At 49.1% G+C, this 15785-nt stretch overlaps 2 protein-coding genes across 5 annotated transcripts in view; one reads left to right on the top strand and one right to left on the bottom strand.

The window, feature by feature from the left end:
* Window positions 1-245: 245 nt before the first annotated feature.
* On the bottom strand, window positions 246-5616 carry LOC132244545 (uncharacterized). Its single transcript, XM_059716011.1, has 3 exons — window positions 5604-5616; window positions 4566-5503; window positions 246-4065 (listed from the first exon to the last, which is right to left on the bottom strand). The coding sequence occupies exons 1-3, from the start codon at window positions 5614-5616 to the stop codon at window positions 3925-3927; spliced, it is 1092 nt and encodes a 363-aa protein (XP_059571994.1). The 3' UTR covers window positions 246-3924.
* VAV2 (vav guanine nucleotide exchange factor 2) overlaps window positions 5487-15785 on the top strand; it is a 268102-nt gene continuing 257803 nt past the window's right edge. For 2 of the 4 annotated variants that reach the window (XM_059715660.1, XM_059715658.1), the window contains exon 1: window positions 5487-5818. In XM_059715660.1, coding sequence (XP_059571643.1) covers window positions 5615-5818 — 204 coding nt within the window. In that variant the 5' untranslated portion in view covers window positions 5487-5614. The remainder of the gene's footprint in view (window positions 5819-15785) is intronic. The other 2 variants (XM_059715659.1, XM_014603789.3) reach the window with 1 other exon arrangement.

The raw sequence follows: 15785 nt of genomic DNA, 5'->3' as shown, positions 1-15785 counted from the left end.
CAGTCTGATGCCACTCAAGAAGTTTATGCCTTCAGCCAGCATGCAATGAAAACCAGACTGGCCTTGAATGGACCTTGTGGAAGCTGGAGAGCGAAATGCAGCATCTTCAGTGGCTCCAGATTTATGTGTGGACCCAGCTGAGAAGGATCTTGATCTTCTCTGAAAAGCTCTCCGCATTGTCAGCCTCCAACCCAAGGCAAAATAAATAGCCCAGTAACTGGAGTGATTAAATTGCCAAGATAACAAGGGCTGAAAGCTGCAGGCTTCCAAAGGCAGTCATTGCCTGGCTCCATGCCCCTGACCTCTGCTGCATTGTCTTCTTTGAGCCCCCGAGTTGTCTTTCCTCAACTGCACGTTCCAAATTAAATGTTTAAAGCAATTGCCAGTGCAGCAAAGGCAAATGCCATACTGATGCCTACAAAGACCCCATCCCCCGGAAATATTTGTCTGTCTCTCTACTCAGTGCCTGTTTTTATTTCCCTAAAAGCTGCCTTTAGCTTCTCCTGGTATATCACTGCGCATTAAGTTTAGTACTGGTATAACCAAGAACTAAATCAATGTGCAGTAACCGGCACTACTGTGCAGTAGCACCGGCTCATGGCTTTTTAGTGACGCTAACTGCACAGTAGCCTAATACGACTGCACAATAGCAAATTAGCACGGGTTTTGCCTTGCAGGCTACTGCTCAGTAGCATTAGGATACTGTGCAGTTAGCATCTTGTGTAGACGCACCCTGTGTGATACGTGTTGAAAGTCTTATTCTATCATTATAGAGGCTGCCTTCTATTTAGGGACCTACCTAGCAGTGGTAGCAAAAGCAAAGGGAGAGCAATGGTAGCAAAAGCAAAGAGTTTTAACAATGGAAAAAAAATCAATGTGAAAGACATTCGTATATAGGTTGTATATATTACGTACATAAATATTCATTTAAAACATGTTTCATTAACCAAATCATTTGATTTTTAGGAATGAGTTTTGGTCCCAATTGGTTGGAATGATGGCTGCTCTATTCTATTTACCTCTGACATACAGGCTGTCTAGGATATAGTCACAACTGAGCTGAGTCCCCGGATGAAAGCCAGGTGTTGACCAAGGAATGACGTGGTGTGTTGAAGAGGATGTGCTGTCTATATGACCTGGTTATAGGGGATCCACGGGGAACGTAGGTAAGAGCAGGGGTACGTGGCCAGAGCCTGACTGGTGGCGGTTGCCTGTACAGACAGATCAGATAACTTGCAGCAGTTAAGGACCTGCCTACAGTTAATGCATGCACTGCGTGGGCATGCTGATATGCCAGGATAAGCAATGGCTTGAGCCAGCACTCAAACCTGGAGGAGTTGGACATCACTGGGATTTCTGGCAGATGGGTGCATTTCCAGCTCTACCCAGGAGATGGCAGAAGTACTTCAAGCACATAGATTGAAACCTCCAAGCTATGACCTACCTATTTCCCAGGTAGATTATAATAGATTTGCATAGCAAGAGTTTATAGGAGTCTTTTCATTCACCTCTGTGGGCCAAGGGAGGCTCTCTTGTTGTCACTAGGAAGGTTTGGTTAATTTAGAGCACGGCTTTGTGCTGTATGTGCCAGGTTAAAAATACTTATCATCGGTTCCAGCAGCAGTGGGTTCAGCTCAGGCTATGATTGTTCCAGGGTGGAGTGCTGAAATCCCATGCATTTTTGCATGTGCACACGTGTGTGTGCATATGCGTAGTTCAGATAAGATTTAAAAAATGACCTGGGTCCCCTCTGCTCTGTTTGGATATTATACTTCCCACTGTAGCTTAACCACTCCCTGCCCCGCAACTTTGCCTAGTTGTATGGTCAAAATATTCCATTCTTGTACAGCTGTGCATCGGACTGTATATTGGTTGGGTCCTGCCCCCCAGCAGAGATGGCTGTGTATCGGCTTTCCTGTGTGTATCTACTTAGTGAAGCACATTGGGATGAAAAGGCAAAATATTATCACCATTAATATCTTTCTGCATGAAATCAATAGTCCCAGGAGCTAGTGTGAGTGGGAAAGTAATAAAATCAATATCCTGAACGTAATTAAAAAAAAACACAAAACAGAAATGCTTCCCTTTTCCTCTCCAGTGGAGGGCAGCAGATCAGCACGTCTGCGAAATGTCTACAGCGGTTGGCTCGCTAACACATTAACACCAGCTATAATTCCCCAAAACGTCAATATAAGGGGCCCTGACCAAGAATGTCTTGCATTCAAAAGCTTGTCTAACTCTATCCTCACTGTATAGCTGCTCCAATAAAAAATATTATCCTAAGAAATCCTTGTTCTCACACAGTAGAAGCGGAGGGGAAAAGAGGAACAAAGTCAGAGGTCAATCTCTGAGTTGAACACATTATTATAGAGGCTGCCTTCTATTTAGGGACCTACCTAGCACATGGGGGATGTATATATCTCTGTTGACTTCCCTCAGCTGTATTGTCGACTTCACAATGCCCACATCATTCGAAGGCTGTCGCAAACCAATGTAGATGCTGCCTCCACACACTTGACTCTGATTTGCCTTCCAGAGTTTTTGCTGCTATCTCCATCATCAGCCATTTTTTATTATTGCAGGGGTAGATAAGAAACTAGGTTGGAGCAGCACGTCCTCTGCAGATGCTGGCTTTGCAGAGGCAGCGATGGTTCCTAAGCACCCGGGGGCCAAGCACACATTCTTACAAAGCGGTAAAAAAAGTCGAGACAAAGCGAGCTGCTTTAATTGCAGGCGCATCACAAACCTATCTGTAGTCCTCCACCTCCATCCAAAGCAGGCTAGTATACTCCAAGCCAGAATGATCCTCGGCGTAATACCATTTGTTTTGGCGGCATTATGATTCTCGCCCAATGCATGCTGTTAGAGAGCTAGAAATACATCAGTGAAAAGTGTAAGGAAGAACAGGAAGGACAGGAAAGTTATTATTAGAAATCAGGCCCCCTGGGGTATTAAGAACTTCTTATTCAAGTCAATATAGCACACACCCATAGCAGGGCGTAGCTCTGAACATGCCATTTGGACATGCATGCTTTGATGTTGCTTCCTTCAGTACTGCTCTAATATTCTCTTGGGTAGGCCAGCAATGATGCACCGGGACCATCAATAAACTTACCAGGTATAGCCAAGTGTACTAGGCCATAAGAAACATCCTTCTGGGAAACTAAATAATGAACATCATTAAAAAATGAGAAACTAAGGAAACCACGGGCGAATCCAGAAGAAACATTGCTTTTGTAGCTGCACGGGGTTGGATTCAGAGGAGATGGTCTTTGCAATCTGCATCAGCAGTCCATGCGGGTTCATCGTTCCTGCGCACGCCACTCTCAGCTTCTGTTTCTCCTCCAGAAACCTTGGATGGGAGCTGACTCCCAAACAGGGAGAGGTCGTGTGACCCAAAAGCAGGAAAGAGTTGTACGAGGCTTGTCCATGCGGTGACAGATTGAATGCGAGAGGCAGCAGAAAATTACGGGTGAGATTTTAAAGAAGAGACTGCCAAGGAACTTTGGGTTGAGAGTTCAGCTTTGTAATAAATTAATAGATGATGAATTAGAGGAGTGCCTCCCTGGGTCTTATTTGAAAGTCAATGAGCGTTGTCATAACCGTTGTCTCTGCTGGATGGAGATAAAAGATGACTCTGCGGTCACAGCACTGCGATTCTGGGGCCCTGGGTTTGAGTTCTGCTTCTGCCACAGTCTCCTGCCTGCCCTCGGCGGTGGGGAAGGCAGCTCAGCACCAGATTTCCACAAGGCCTCAACGGTGCTCTGCTGATGGTCGCTCCAGCAGGAGCAATTCTGACAAGCTGGTCGCTTCCCAATGTTTAAAGGGGTGCTGCAAATTTTGCAAAGTTGATCTCCACCGACGTGGAGGGAGTCCAGGGTTATATGGGGTGATGCACCTCACTCTCTGCACCCCCCCCCCTTGTCAAAAGCCTACATCCACCCACATGGACGAGCGCTGCGGCGGTCCTGAGGATCCCTCGGGCGCTACCTGCCATTGGGATAGACACAGAGGAGCTTCCCGCAGCCAGGCACCCCGCTTCACCAGGTCTCCTCCGATCTGATCCTGTGGTGTGGAGGGGACAGGAGAGCACAGCTCAATGAAGGTGACTGGGAGCGTGGAAACTCCCTTTTGGGTGTCCTGGGAGAAACCCGATGCCCCATAAATAAAACGGATGGGAGGCAGGTGGTTGCTTGCAAGTGCCCCGAGAACTTGGGAGCACCCCGGGGCTGTTCCTGGAGGGCAAAGGAAGGAGGGAGGGAAGGGTGAGGGGCATGGGCAAACTGGGCAGCTGGACAGAAAGGGGGCCTGAAACTGGTGCAAATAATAATAATTATTATTATCATTATCTCTGGGAAAGTGGGGCAGATACTAAAAGTTTGCCTGGAGCTGCCAGGAGTCTAGGTACGGTACTGGTGCAGGGAGAGGGTAGGGTGAGGGGCAGGGCCGGACATAGGCATGGGCAAACCAAGGGGCCGGACACAAAGGGGACCTGAAAATGGTGCAAATCATGATTATTATCCTCATTATCTCTGGTGAAAGGGGGCCCAATACTAAAAGTTCACCTGAGCTGCCAGGTGTCTACATACGGTACTGGTGCAGTGATGAGGGTGGGAAAAGAGAGGGAAGAGAGAAGGAAGGACAGAAAAGAGTGAGGGGATGGGGAAGAGGAGATGGGAAGAGGGCAGGGTGAAGGAGAAAGAGGGGAAAATGAGTGGGGTGTGGGAGAGTGAGGGGCTGGGGGAGAGAGGGAAGAGGAAAGGAAGGAACTGGTGCAGGGATGAGGGTGGGAAGAGAGAAGGAAGGACAGAAAAGAATGAGGGGATGGGGAAGGGAAGAGGGCAGGGTGAAGGAGAAAGGGGAAAACGAGCGGGGTGTGGGAGAGTGAGGGGCTGGGGGGAGAGGGAAGAGGAAAGGAAGAGACAGGGGAAGAGGGCAGGGTGAAGGAGGGAAAGATGAGTGGGGTGCGGGAGAGCGAGGGGCTGAGGGAAGAGGAAAGGAAGGTACTGGTGCAGGGATGAGGGTGGGAAGAGAGAAGGAAGGACAGAAAACAGTAAGGGACAGCGGGAGGGAAAAGTGAGGGGATGGGGGACGAGAGAGAGGGACAGAAGAGGGAGAGGGGGTGAAAGAGCGAGCAAGGGGCAGAGGGCAGGCTGAAGGAGAGAGGGAGGGCAAAGCGAGTGCGGGGACAGAGGGAAGAGGAAAGGACAGAAAAGAGCAAGGGACAGAGGGAGGGACAAGCGAGAGCGATGGGGGAGAGAGGGAAGGCAGCAGGAGAGGGGGAGGGACAAGCGGGAGGAGTGAAGGGAGAAGGAGAGCGGGGACGGAGGGAGGGACCGAGGCACAGGTGGCCGGGGAGGGAGCGCAGCCTCCGCCGCCGCAGCCCCGGCCCCTTCCCCGGCGAGGAAGGAAGTGGGCGGTGGGAGGCGCCGCGCTCGCACCGCCCGCCCGCCCGCCCGCCCGCCGGACCAGGCGCTGCCGGGCTGCGCTGCGCTGCGCTGCGCTGGGCGTGCGGGAGCGGAGCGGAGCGGAGCGGAGCGGGACGGCCGGCCGGGCGGGCATGGGCAGGGCGCGGGCGCGGGGCGGGCGCTGAGCCGGGCGGCCGGCGGGAGCCATGGAGGAGTGGCGGCAGTGCGGGCGCTGGCTCATCGACTGCAAAGTTTTGCCCCCCAACCACCGCGTGGTGTGGCCGTCGGCCGCCGTCTTCGACCTGGCGCAGGCGCTGCGCGATGGGGTGCTGCTCTGCCAGCTGCTGCACAACCTGTCCCCCGGCTCCATCGACCTCAAGGACATCAACTTCAGGCCGCAGATGTCGCAGGTGAGCCCGGCCCGCGGGCAGCCCTGCCGCACCGGGGATGCCGCAGGCAGGGAAACTCTTTGTCCCCCTCCCATGGGGCAGGATGGGTCTGGTGCTCTTGCGAGCATCATCGCCGTGGTCCTCCCCCGGCAGCACCGCGCATCCCACCGCCTCCGCCACGGCCGTCGGCTCAAAGTGTCTTTTTTTTTCTTTAATGCACAAAATCCACCTTTGATTTGGGGTGGGAAGTGCTCTTTTTTTTTTGCAACCCAAAAAAGCAAAAGGGGCTAAACCCCAGAAAACTGCAGACGGCTCATTGGCCTGATTCATCGGCAGCTTGCGCATAACGAGTCGCCCCGGTTTCATCCGTCGCCCCGGTTTCATCCGTCGCCCCGGTTTCATCCGTCGCCCCGGTTTCATCCTTGGCGCTTGGGTTCGTGGAGGCAGGGACCACGCGGTTAGGGGTGAGGAGGGTTGGAGCTGGAGCATTTCCCCAACCTGCACGAAAGTTTGCGCTGTAAGCTAGCAAAGACAAATAATCTAGCGCGGGCTGTGTTTTGTTCCAGCCGCCAAGGCTGCCGCCCAGCTGTTTATCCGACAAGTTTCTTTGCCCTTGTTCCAGGCGAGGTGTTTGTTGTACGCTTTCTCCCAGTGTTTGCTGCTGTTGTGACTTCTTATTTAGCAACTTGGAGGTTTAAAGTTACAATGTGCTGAAGAGCTGACTGCCGTCGGGTGTGGAGCTATCTGGTTTGCCACAGGGTTTGGTCCAGATTTAGGCCTGACCAATGCAGATTTAAACACTCACTTCACTTGAAATATGTTTTCTGTCCTGGGTCTGCATGCAAGTAGCGCCGGGGAGTTCACAGCTGAGTGTGTGCTTCGGGCTTTGCGGGATTGGGGGCTCGGGCCCTCATTTTACACACTGCTTTGTTGGGGGAGACCCTTGTGTCGAACCCCATCTCCTGCAGCGAGGCTCTTTTGGGGTAAAGAGAACAAGTGTAGGAGCTGGCTGATAAATAAGGTGCACAAGTTAAGAAGAAATAAAACAAATATGGGTGTTTTCCCCAAAACACAGCAGTGGAGTGAGGTCCACCCTTTTGATTTCCAAGCCAGAAACAGATCTAACTACACTTCTATGAAGCTGACTTGATCCAAATATACGCTGTCACAAGGGAATGAGGGGTGCAGTTCGGTTTTTTGTGCGGTCTTGGAACAGATTGGGAATGCTATACTTTTATTTTATTTCTTTTTTTTCTTTTAAGGAACTATGACAGCCCTTCCTGTTCAATATCTGCTCCGTGTATGGAATTGGGAGTTGGGTGAAAAATGATGGAGCAGTACTGAGATACAGGAGAGCTCTCCCTGTTGGTCTGAAAAGACTTTTTTGCCCTCCCATCTAGGAGCAAGAGCTGGATCTGCCTCCTGCCAGAGGCTGGGGTTTCACAGAACTGAAACCCCCTCATTCGTGGGTGACTTGGCCCCTGATTACACATGGCAAAGTCATTGCGAGCTGAATGAACTTGGGGCTTGTGGAACCAGATTACACCGATTTCGAGGTGAATCGGGAAGTCCTAGCTGTTATGTTAGCAACAGCCGTTGTTTTCATGGTGCTTTAAAAAAGAGAAATGGACCCCCTTCAGTTGAGCAGGCCCAGAATTTAGGCTTCAGTGTTTCAAGGATGCTCATCTGACAGCCAGAGGCTTGTGAAGTGTTTTTTGTTTTATTTAAGATCTGATACAGAGGCTATCAAGGCCGGTTGGTGTCTTCTCCCTCACCGCGTTGTGAGTTAGATGCATACCTGTCAGCTCCTACATTTGGCTCCCAAGGGCAGCTGGGGGCTTAACAAACCAGCTGAAAGCAGACAGAGGGCACTTTGTGCCTTGTTCTCGTCAGCTCCCGGCACTGCAGACACCTAGGACTTGGACAAAGTGGGACGACAAGAGTTGGCTCAGTGGTGCAGGTGCTAGCCTAAAACTTGGGAGAACTGGTTGGTTCCTGCGCAGTACTGCAGACTCTCTCTCTCAGTACGGCCAAATCTCTCCCATCTTCCTGGGCCTCAGTTATTTAGCTCTAAAATGGCAATAACACGTCCCTACTTCCTGCGGTGTTCTGTAATGGTGAAGGGACTGTATAAAACCGAGAAGGACCAGACCCTCTGTCTACCACATCTAAGCTATAGACACACGCATGGTGTGCATGTCGGTGTAGTAGTGCTTTCTTCCTTTCTGCTGGGGGTTTTGCGTCACTTTAAATGCCAGGCAGAAAGACTTGTCACATTGGGGGCCGTATTCTGCTTTCAGTTGCACCTGTGCACCCCATTAGGGCAAATGGAGGTGTGCCCTGGGAGGTACAACTTTGCTTGCAGTGTGAACTGATTCAAAGGCCAGAGCTGTCGCCTGGCGAAGGAAACGCTTTAAGAACCGAAGCCTGTGCTGTGCGTGTCCTTATCCCCTTTGACCCCCGTCTCTGTACGGATGAGCAGTGGAACTTATTTAACCTGCAGCCATCAAAAGTATCCTAGAGTTGCTGCGTGAGCTTGAGCCTGTCAGGTCCTATCTGGAAACTTCACCAAGGCAGCAAGGCCCTGCTTGGGTCCCCTGCTGTCAAGAGGTGAACTGAGGACTGCTTCTTCTCCTTGCATTCTGCTTGATTTGTTCAGGAGAGGAACCTCGCCTGGCAGAAAGTCAGTGCAGTCAGATTGGGGAAGCCACACTCCTTGATGCTCTGTGGAATTGGTGTGAAGATCTCTTTATTTGTCTCCCTGGGGAAGGAAAAAAGCCATCTCAGCTCTGATACCTGCTAAGGTGACATTAGCCCACCCTGTGTGTCTGAGTCTTGACAGGGCAAGTAGAGGCTTTGCCTGCTGGAAGGTGCTTTCTGTATCTTCAGCGGATGGGAGTCGGGTCTTGACATCTCTGGAGGAAGCAGCCTGCTTATTGCTAATGACCGGGGTAGTGGATGCCAGCTCCAGTGTGGCAGGAAGCCAGAGAAAGGTGGAGTTGATCCATCCCCCCCTACTCTTAATCCTTATTGATCTTTGGGTCTGTTACTCCAATGGGTTCTTTTATGTGGGTTCAGGTCGTCTTGCCAGCCTGTAAAGCAGGAAACCCTGCTGATGCAAGGAACATTTCGGTTACACAGGCAAGCAGCCCCCGCACCCTGGGGGTTATAATCCTTCCAGTCCCATGTAAAATCCTTGAGCTGTTCCCACAACCATGCATACTTCCACACCCGTGCATACCTGTGTCTTCCCATCCAGTAAAACCGGAGACTACTCTTACTAGCGTTCAGGCTTCTGGGTGGCGCTCAGAATTTGGGCACTGCATCTCTCCTCCTTGCTTCCTTCGCTCTTTTTTTCTCCGTGATTGAATTGAGAGAGGTTAACAGCTAGTTGTCTTGGTTGTAATGTTGGATTTCACACGAGCTTGTGGCTAAATTAATCTTTGCTGACAGGGAAAACTTCATGTGCACTTGGACTGTGTGGCTCATGCCTGCCAGAGGCTGGTACCAGCGTGGCTTATCATTGTGCAAGGTGCTCCACGTGGATGAACCCCTGAGTCAGCACGGGGCCCTGATAGCTTCCCCGAGGCTCCAGATGAGCTGTGCAGTTGTCACGTAGGGACTTTTGGTGAGGGATTGACTTGTACCTTAACTTTGCAAATGCTTGGCTCTAGTTAACCAGGTTTGCCAGATGCCACGGCTGCAGGACAGTTGTCCCCCCTGCCCCAGGTGGCCTGTGATGTTTCCAGGGTCTTTGGCTTTGGGGCAGCCAGGTAAATTAGAGTTAATTGTGAAGCTGGGAGTCTTCAAGTCGTTTGAGCCCTCTTCTTTTCAGCTCCTTGCCAGCCCTAGGGGCCTGCAAGGCCTGAAGTGGGACTCAGCTTCATGGGGCTGCTCCACAGGCACTGGTGCCCAGCTAGCCCAGGCAGTCCTTCGTGGTACCTGAAAGCTTGGGGAGCCCCGGGGCTCAGTGGAGCTCAGCAGTTGGTTTTCTAGCAGGTGCTGGTGGTCCTGAGACTCTTGCCTAGGGTCAGGGCTCCCAGATGCTAGGCTCCCTGGTGCAGAGCAGACATTCAGAGTCCAGAAATCCTGGGTCTGTGACTCCCAGCCAGACCTACCATGTGGGTTTTCCCAGGCAAGGGGCCCCAGGGACTGTACTGGACCAGCTGGGAGTCTGGGAGCCCTGTCGCGGGGAGTCTGCCAGATAGGACTGCTAGGGTGTTGTAGACTTTGGGAAAACCCACCCTCTGCTGAGCAAAGGCGACAGAACATCACATTCGTGCATTTCCAAAGTAAAAGGTTTTCCAAATATCCAAGAAATTAAAACCAAACTAGTTTGGGTCTGATTGGACTAAAACTAAAGGTGAGAAAAGAAAACATCTTGTGAACTGGAAATCTTGCATTGCAGCTACCTCTGGCTAGTGTCTTTTTCCAGGGAGGGTCCATTTGCAGCCTGTCCCAGCTCATGCTTTTGAGTCCTTTATGTCATACCAGTTTGTTCCCTCCTGAAATTTGGTCCCTTCCTCTGTTCCTTTCATTGTAAAAAACAGGCAAGGGGAAAAATCACAGTAGGCAACTTGATGTCACCCATGAGCTCTCGTTTCAGTTAGGACAAGCCTTGGTGGGTGGATGGGGGGGCAATAATTGTTTGCTGTCAGGGGCACGTAGGGGAGTCGACTCGTTAGGCTTGGTGCTATATTGCAGTCAGAACAGCGTTTCGGGGGAACGTACAGAGAAATAGATCCATCACTTAATTTATCAGATTTTTGGCAGTTTCACTCTCAAAGCAGAGGAAACAATAATAAATACTGAGTGAAAAACATGAATCCTGCCTCTGCAGCGTTTTAATACTGTTCCCTGCCAGTGTGTTACCATACATTCGCTCCCTTCTCCCAACCATGTTTTTTAATAAAGCTGAGAGAGGGGGAAGGCTGCATTAGAAAAAAAAATACTGTCTAGAAAGGCCTGGTCTGCAGAGAGAGCCTGCTCATTTTCTTTCCCTGAGCACTGCTTGCTGATGCTTTTGGACCAGGTTGCTGGAGTACGATTGTAGGATCTTTGGGGCAGAGATCCTGTTGTTCTGGGGGAGAGGGGCTTAACGCAGCGTAGTTTTGTTCTGTGACTTAGCTCCCTGGGTGCCACCACTGGACAAGCAAAGCTAATGCCATGTTGTTGTCATGTGTTTTCTGGAGGGTTTTAATTGGGATCGTTAGCAGTGCGGCACAGATTTCTACCACTTGTGCAGACAGAGGCGCTTTCCCCAAAATAGATGTTTTTATTAATGACTGGAAGGGACCGTGACATGTTTGCCAGTACGGTGACATTAGTTGCAACTATTCTTACTCAGTCTCCAAATAAGCAAAACCATTGTTGAAGCTGTGGGAAATAAAGTAGAAACGTACGTCTTCTGTTAAGTTAAATTCTCGTGATAGATTTTCCCCTGCTTTTCACAGGAACTAGAAACTTAGATTTTCTTTCTATTCTTGCAGCCACCTCTAGTGTTTACGAGCTGCCTAATTTGTTCCTGTACAGTTCTGTTTCTTCCAGACATCGTTTTACATCAGAAGTGGAGGCTGCTCGATGCCGAATCCGATTAAATCTGCATATGTATGATCAAAGCTAAGTTTCAGTCATGTCATCTGGGACAAAGGCTGGTGCAGAAAATGCCATGCCTTCTAGTTAGCCATTGTTTAGCGTGGTAGTTGTACAATGGAGGACAGGCATCTCCACAGGCTTTCTCATTTTCATGCTGACAATATCCTGTCTCCCGAATTCCAGTTAGTCATGCATATGCTGAGCCACCATTAGGGCTCTCCTGATGTTGCTTCCAGTAGCTTATTCACTGGTGCTACTTTGCTGCCTTCTGGCCTGGTACATTAGTCATGGGGTCAGTCGGGAGTCAGAATTGCTGTAGGAAATTTTAACCCTTTGAACCAAATTTCCTACAAAATTTTCTACCCCTTCCATAAAAAAACCCCCAAATAAATCCTTCCACCAGGCATCTTTGGAAATGCTTCGTTTCAATGACATCTGAACACGTCAGACCTTTTCTTTTTTAAACGAATGGGCTGGAATTCACCGTTCCCACAAAACACGGTCGATTTGGTAGCTCCATGTTTCTTTTTCTATCGGAAAATATTCAGCCAGCTCCGCTCTCTTGGTCCCACGCGGCAGCAGCTGTTTTTACTGAGCACCGTCACGTTTCCAGAACCCTTCATCATTTCGTGTTTGTACAGAGCCGGGAAGATGCAAAGCATCCAGTGCTGTGTTATTACCGAGCCATCCCCATTGTGCTCAAATTACCAGCTGCGGAGTATTACTCAAAAAGAGATGAGCATAAATGTCTCTAACCAGTGCAGTGGGCATGGAATAACACTTCTTTCCTGCATTCTCACTTATTTGGTTTCCTTCCCTTGTTTCCCGCTCCCCTGTGCAAAAGTTTTCCTTTTTCTTTTCCATCATTTCCTGGCTCTTTTCTATTTCATTTAACATCCTTTTGCCTTTTCATCAATAGATGGATTTTTCTATTATGCGTTCGCATAGGGATTGCTTATAGCGGGAAAGGAGGCAAACTGGATCTATCATGCTCCGACACTTCCCACAAGTGGGTATGGTCCCCTCTTACAGCATCTTTCCCTGGGATGGGTGCCCGGGCAGAAATACCTTTCCTTTTCCTTCTAGTTTTCACTTTTACTACCCGTTCCTGGTCTGTGGGGTGAAGCCTGTAGGATAGCAGTGAGTTCCTATCAGTAAAATCACTCCCTTCCCAGGAGGCGCACGGGATTTTCAGGCTCTGCAGCCATAGCAGGGATTTGGGGCTGTTTCTCAGAGCTGTCGACAGCGTCTCTCAGGGTCTAGACTTGCTTTCAAGAGTCGTACAAAAAACTAGAACTCTTGGTTCCAAAATGATGCCTTTAATTAGACCAACTGGAAAATGGCAAGAAAATTGTCCTGTTCTGCAAGCTTTTGGGATCAAAGTCCCTTCGTCAGGCTCTGGGAAAAGTGTAGATGGTACAAGATGGTGAAAAAAGTCTGCATAGGTTGGAAATAAAACTGCATTTTTGCACAGAGGGAGCTGAAGATGGAAGTCTGTCCCTCTGGGTCCATGAGTGTCTTTATTGATCCAGAGGGACAGACTTCCATCTTCAGCTCCCTCTGTGCAAAAATGCAGTTTATTTCCAACCTATGCAGACTTTTTTCACCATCTTGTACCATCTACACTTTTCCCAGAGCCTGACGAAGGGACTTTGATCCCGGAAGCTTGCAGAACAGGACAATTTTCTTGCCATTTTCCAGTTGGTCTAATAAAAGGTATCATCATTTTGGATCCAAGAGTTCTAGTTTTTTGTATGTCTTTTTGTCTCAGACCAACAGGGCGACCAAGTACGCCCCTTTCAAGAGTCAGGCACTTTTCTGCTCAACCTCCTCAGCCTGTCGTACTTCTCATGGATGGCCTCGTGCCAGAGGCTGGCATGGCACTCTTCCCACAAGTGCAAGGATGAGATTTTGCTCAACATTCAGAGGTCCCGTCTGCTTGTGTTTATGTACGGTATCTTCAGCAATCACTCTGCTGCCAAGTAATAATAGTTGCAGGGTAATAAAGGCAATTTTATGCGGACAACAGTGCCTAGTATCACAGGGATCGCTGTTAAAATGCATGCCGCCACCCCCACTTCACTGCCCCAATTGCTTTAGCATGCATATGGGTATTATCTACTAAGCTGCTGCGGGTCCTTATATATCTAGATAAGCGGAAGCAAGTTCCTTCACCTGGTCATTTTGAGGGAGTGTGTCCAAGCTGCTGGATACCTAACTGCAATTCACAGCTAGAGAAGATTGTGGCCATTTATCAGAAGATCGTGGCCATTCATTTATTTCTTTTCATGTTTTTAACTTGTTTTCTAATGGCAACAGCTCCTACATACTAGAAATCATTAAACTAGATGGTGCGTTTTGCGTGTTGATAACAGCTGGATCATAACCATCCATATCTTTGAGCATACACAGATATGTGGGTAATTCCTCTCTGGCTGCGCAGAGTTTTGCTGTTGCTCTTCAGACTGATGAGGTGCAATGAGCATAATCAAAATGACTCCGGGACTCTCACTTCTCTTGATATTGATAGGGAAACAACTAGATACATGACTGTTCCTAATAAATGGGAATAATCCAGCGTGCCGAGTGAACTGTCAGAAAACCCCAGAGTTGATCTCTGCAGAAGACAGAAGGAAAATAATTCAGTATCAAAGTCCTATTTATTGATGATGCAGGCATTCATCTGTGATGACAGCTCAAAGCAAGAAGTGTTTAAAAAAATGTATATATGGTATATGGAAGATCAAGGCATGCTGGCTTATTTGGTACTAGTAATTATTCACGAGGCTTTGGGACTTTAAGACGTTGCTTGAAAGCATTATAGCTTTGACGGGTGTAATTACTTTCATATGTCATGTTGGCGTTAAATAAAACTTGGTATTACCAAAGCAGACTCTCTTGCTGAATGGCTACGCTGGGTAGGCAGGGTTATTTTTGCAGTTGTCTTCTCCCTAATCTGTTGGGGAGTGGCATTGCCAGAGACCCTTCATGGAAAGCTCTTGTCTAGCACCTAAACACCTTTACTGCTCCCTCCGGGCAGATGCTGGGCACAATGTGTATTGAAAAGGCGTCCTTGCCTTGATGAGCTGGCATAGGCCTTTGCATGTTTGGGAACCGCTATGTGGAGGGGACAGGGTAATGCTCATACTAGCACGTCTCGCCCACTGTTGCAGGGGACACGCACGATCCGTGCCATACGTAGATAATAGGAATCGGCGCTCGTGGTGGAGGTGATACCTTTTATTAAACCAACTAGATTTCTGCAAAAAAATGTCTTTAAAAGATATTGTCTTTACCATGATTCCTTTTGCCTCTAGACCCAAATGGCTACAACCTGATGTATAAGTAATGAGCAGCAAGCTCATCTTGCTATCTTCTTTCCCACGTGGATGTCGATCACCTGGTCTGTTTAAGGATGAAGCGTTGCCTTGGCCAACTCTCTGCATTTATGTGGACAGCTGCATTCTTGGCCAGCTCTCTGCATTTATGTGGACAATTCAGTCTGATGCATGACCCAAAACGCTGTCGTTCCAGATTCACATAATCATAGAAAGCTTAGGGTTGGAAGGGGCCGCAGGACGTCATCTAGTCCGACTATTCACGTGGTTACTTTCTGCCTTGCCGTCTCTAGCCCTGCCAGCTTTCCCCTTACTTCCCGCTTCTCCCAGTTCAGTTCTGCTCCGAGCAAATGACTGCAGGAAAAAAGAAACGGCCTTGTTACATATTTATGTTGACGCTGTCTTGATGACTTCCTACTCAGATGTGCCCGGCCTTCTTCAGGGGGAGGGGAAATTGTTTTTATTCCTTACTCTCAGGCCTGCAAGCTCTGTTTTGGATCCAAGAACTGAATGGGGGTTTTTTTTCCTTCTTTCTCCTGTATTGTCACCAGAAATAAACACGCTGTGGGTTAAAGGGTCCTTAAACCTCTGCGATCGCTACAGTGGAAATGTAATAAAGGATCCTATTGATGCCCAAGCAGCTTGGGAGCATTAGCTGAATTCTCTCAGCTATGCCAACTTCCAGGCATGAAAAGCAGTGGAAATAACTTGCATGACTAAAATCAGTCTGTCTTGCCCCTTTGTACCCGCTGGGAGCAGATCTTTTGAGCCAAAAAGTGCCTTGTTTTTTCTTTTTTCTTTTTTTTTTTCTTTTTTAGCCATGGTCTGGTTTAAAGTTGGGACTGCATTTTGGGATATACTGGTGAGTAGGGAGGACCCTCACGCCTGCCTGTCACTTCTGAGCGCTGCAGCGAAATCTTTTAGCTCTGGAAGTGCAGCTGAGAAAACGGGGATGCTGTCACTAAACTCCTCCCGGGAGAAAAAGAGCTGGCGCTCGAGGACAGCTGTCCGGTAACACTCATGCTACCTGACCCTAGCAGGCTAGTCGGAGGGGA

Source organism: Alligator mississippiensis, chromosome 12, assembly GCF_030867095.1.
Source record: "Alligator mississippiensis isolate rAllMis1 chromosome 12, rAllMis1, whole genome shotgun sequence".
Classification (NCBI taxonomy): Eukaryota; Metazoa; Chordata; order Crocodylia; family Alligatoridae; genus Alligator; species Alligator mississippiensis.
This window is presented reverse-complemented; position numbering and strand designations above follow the sequence as displayed.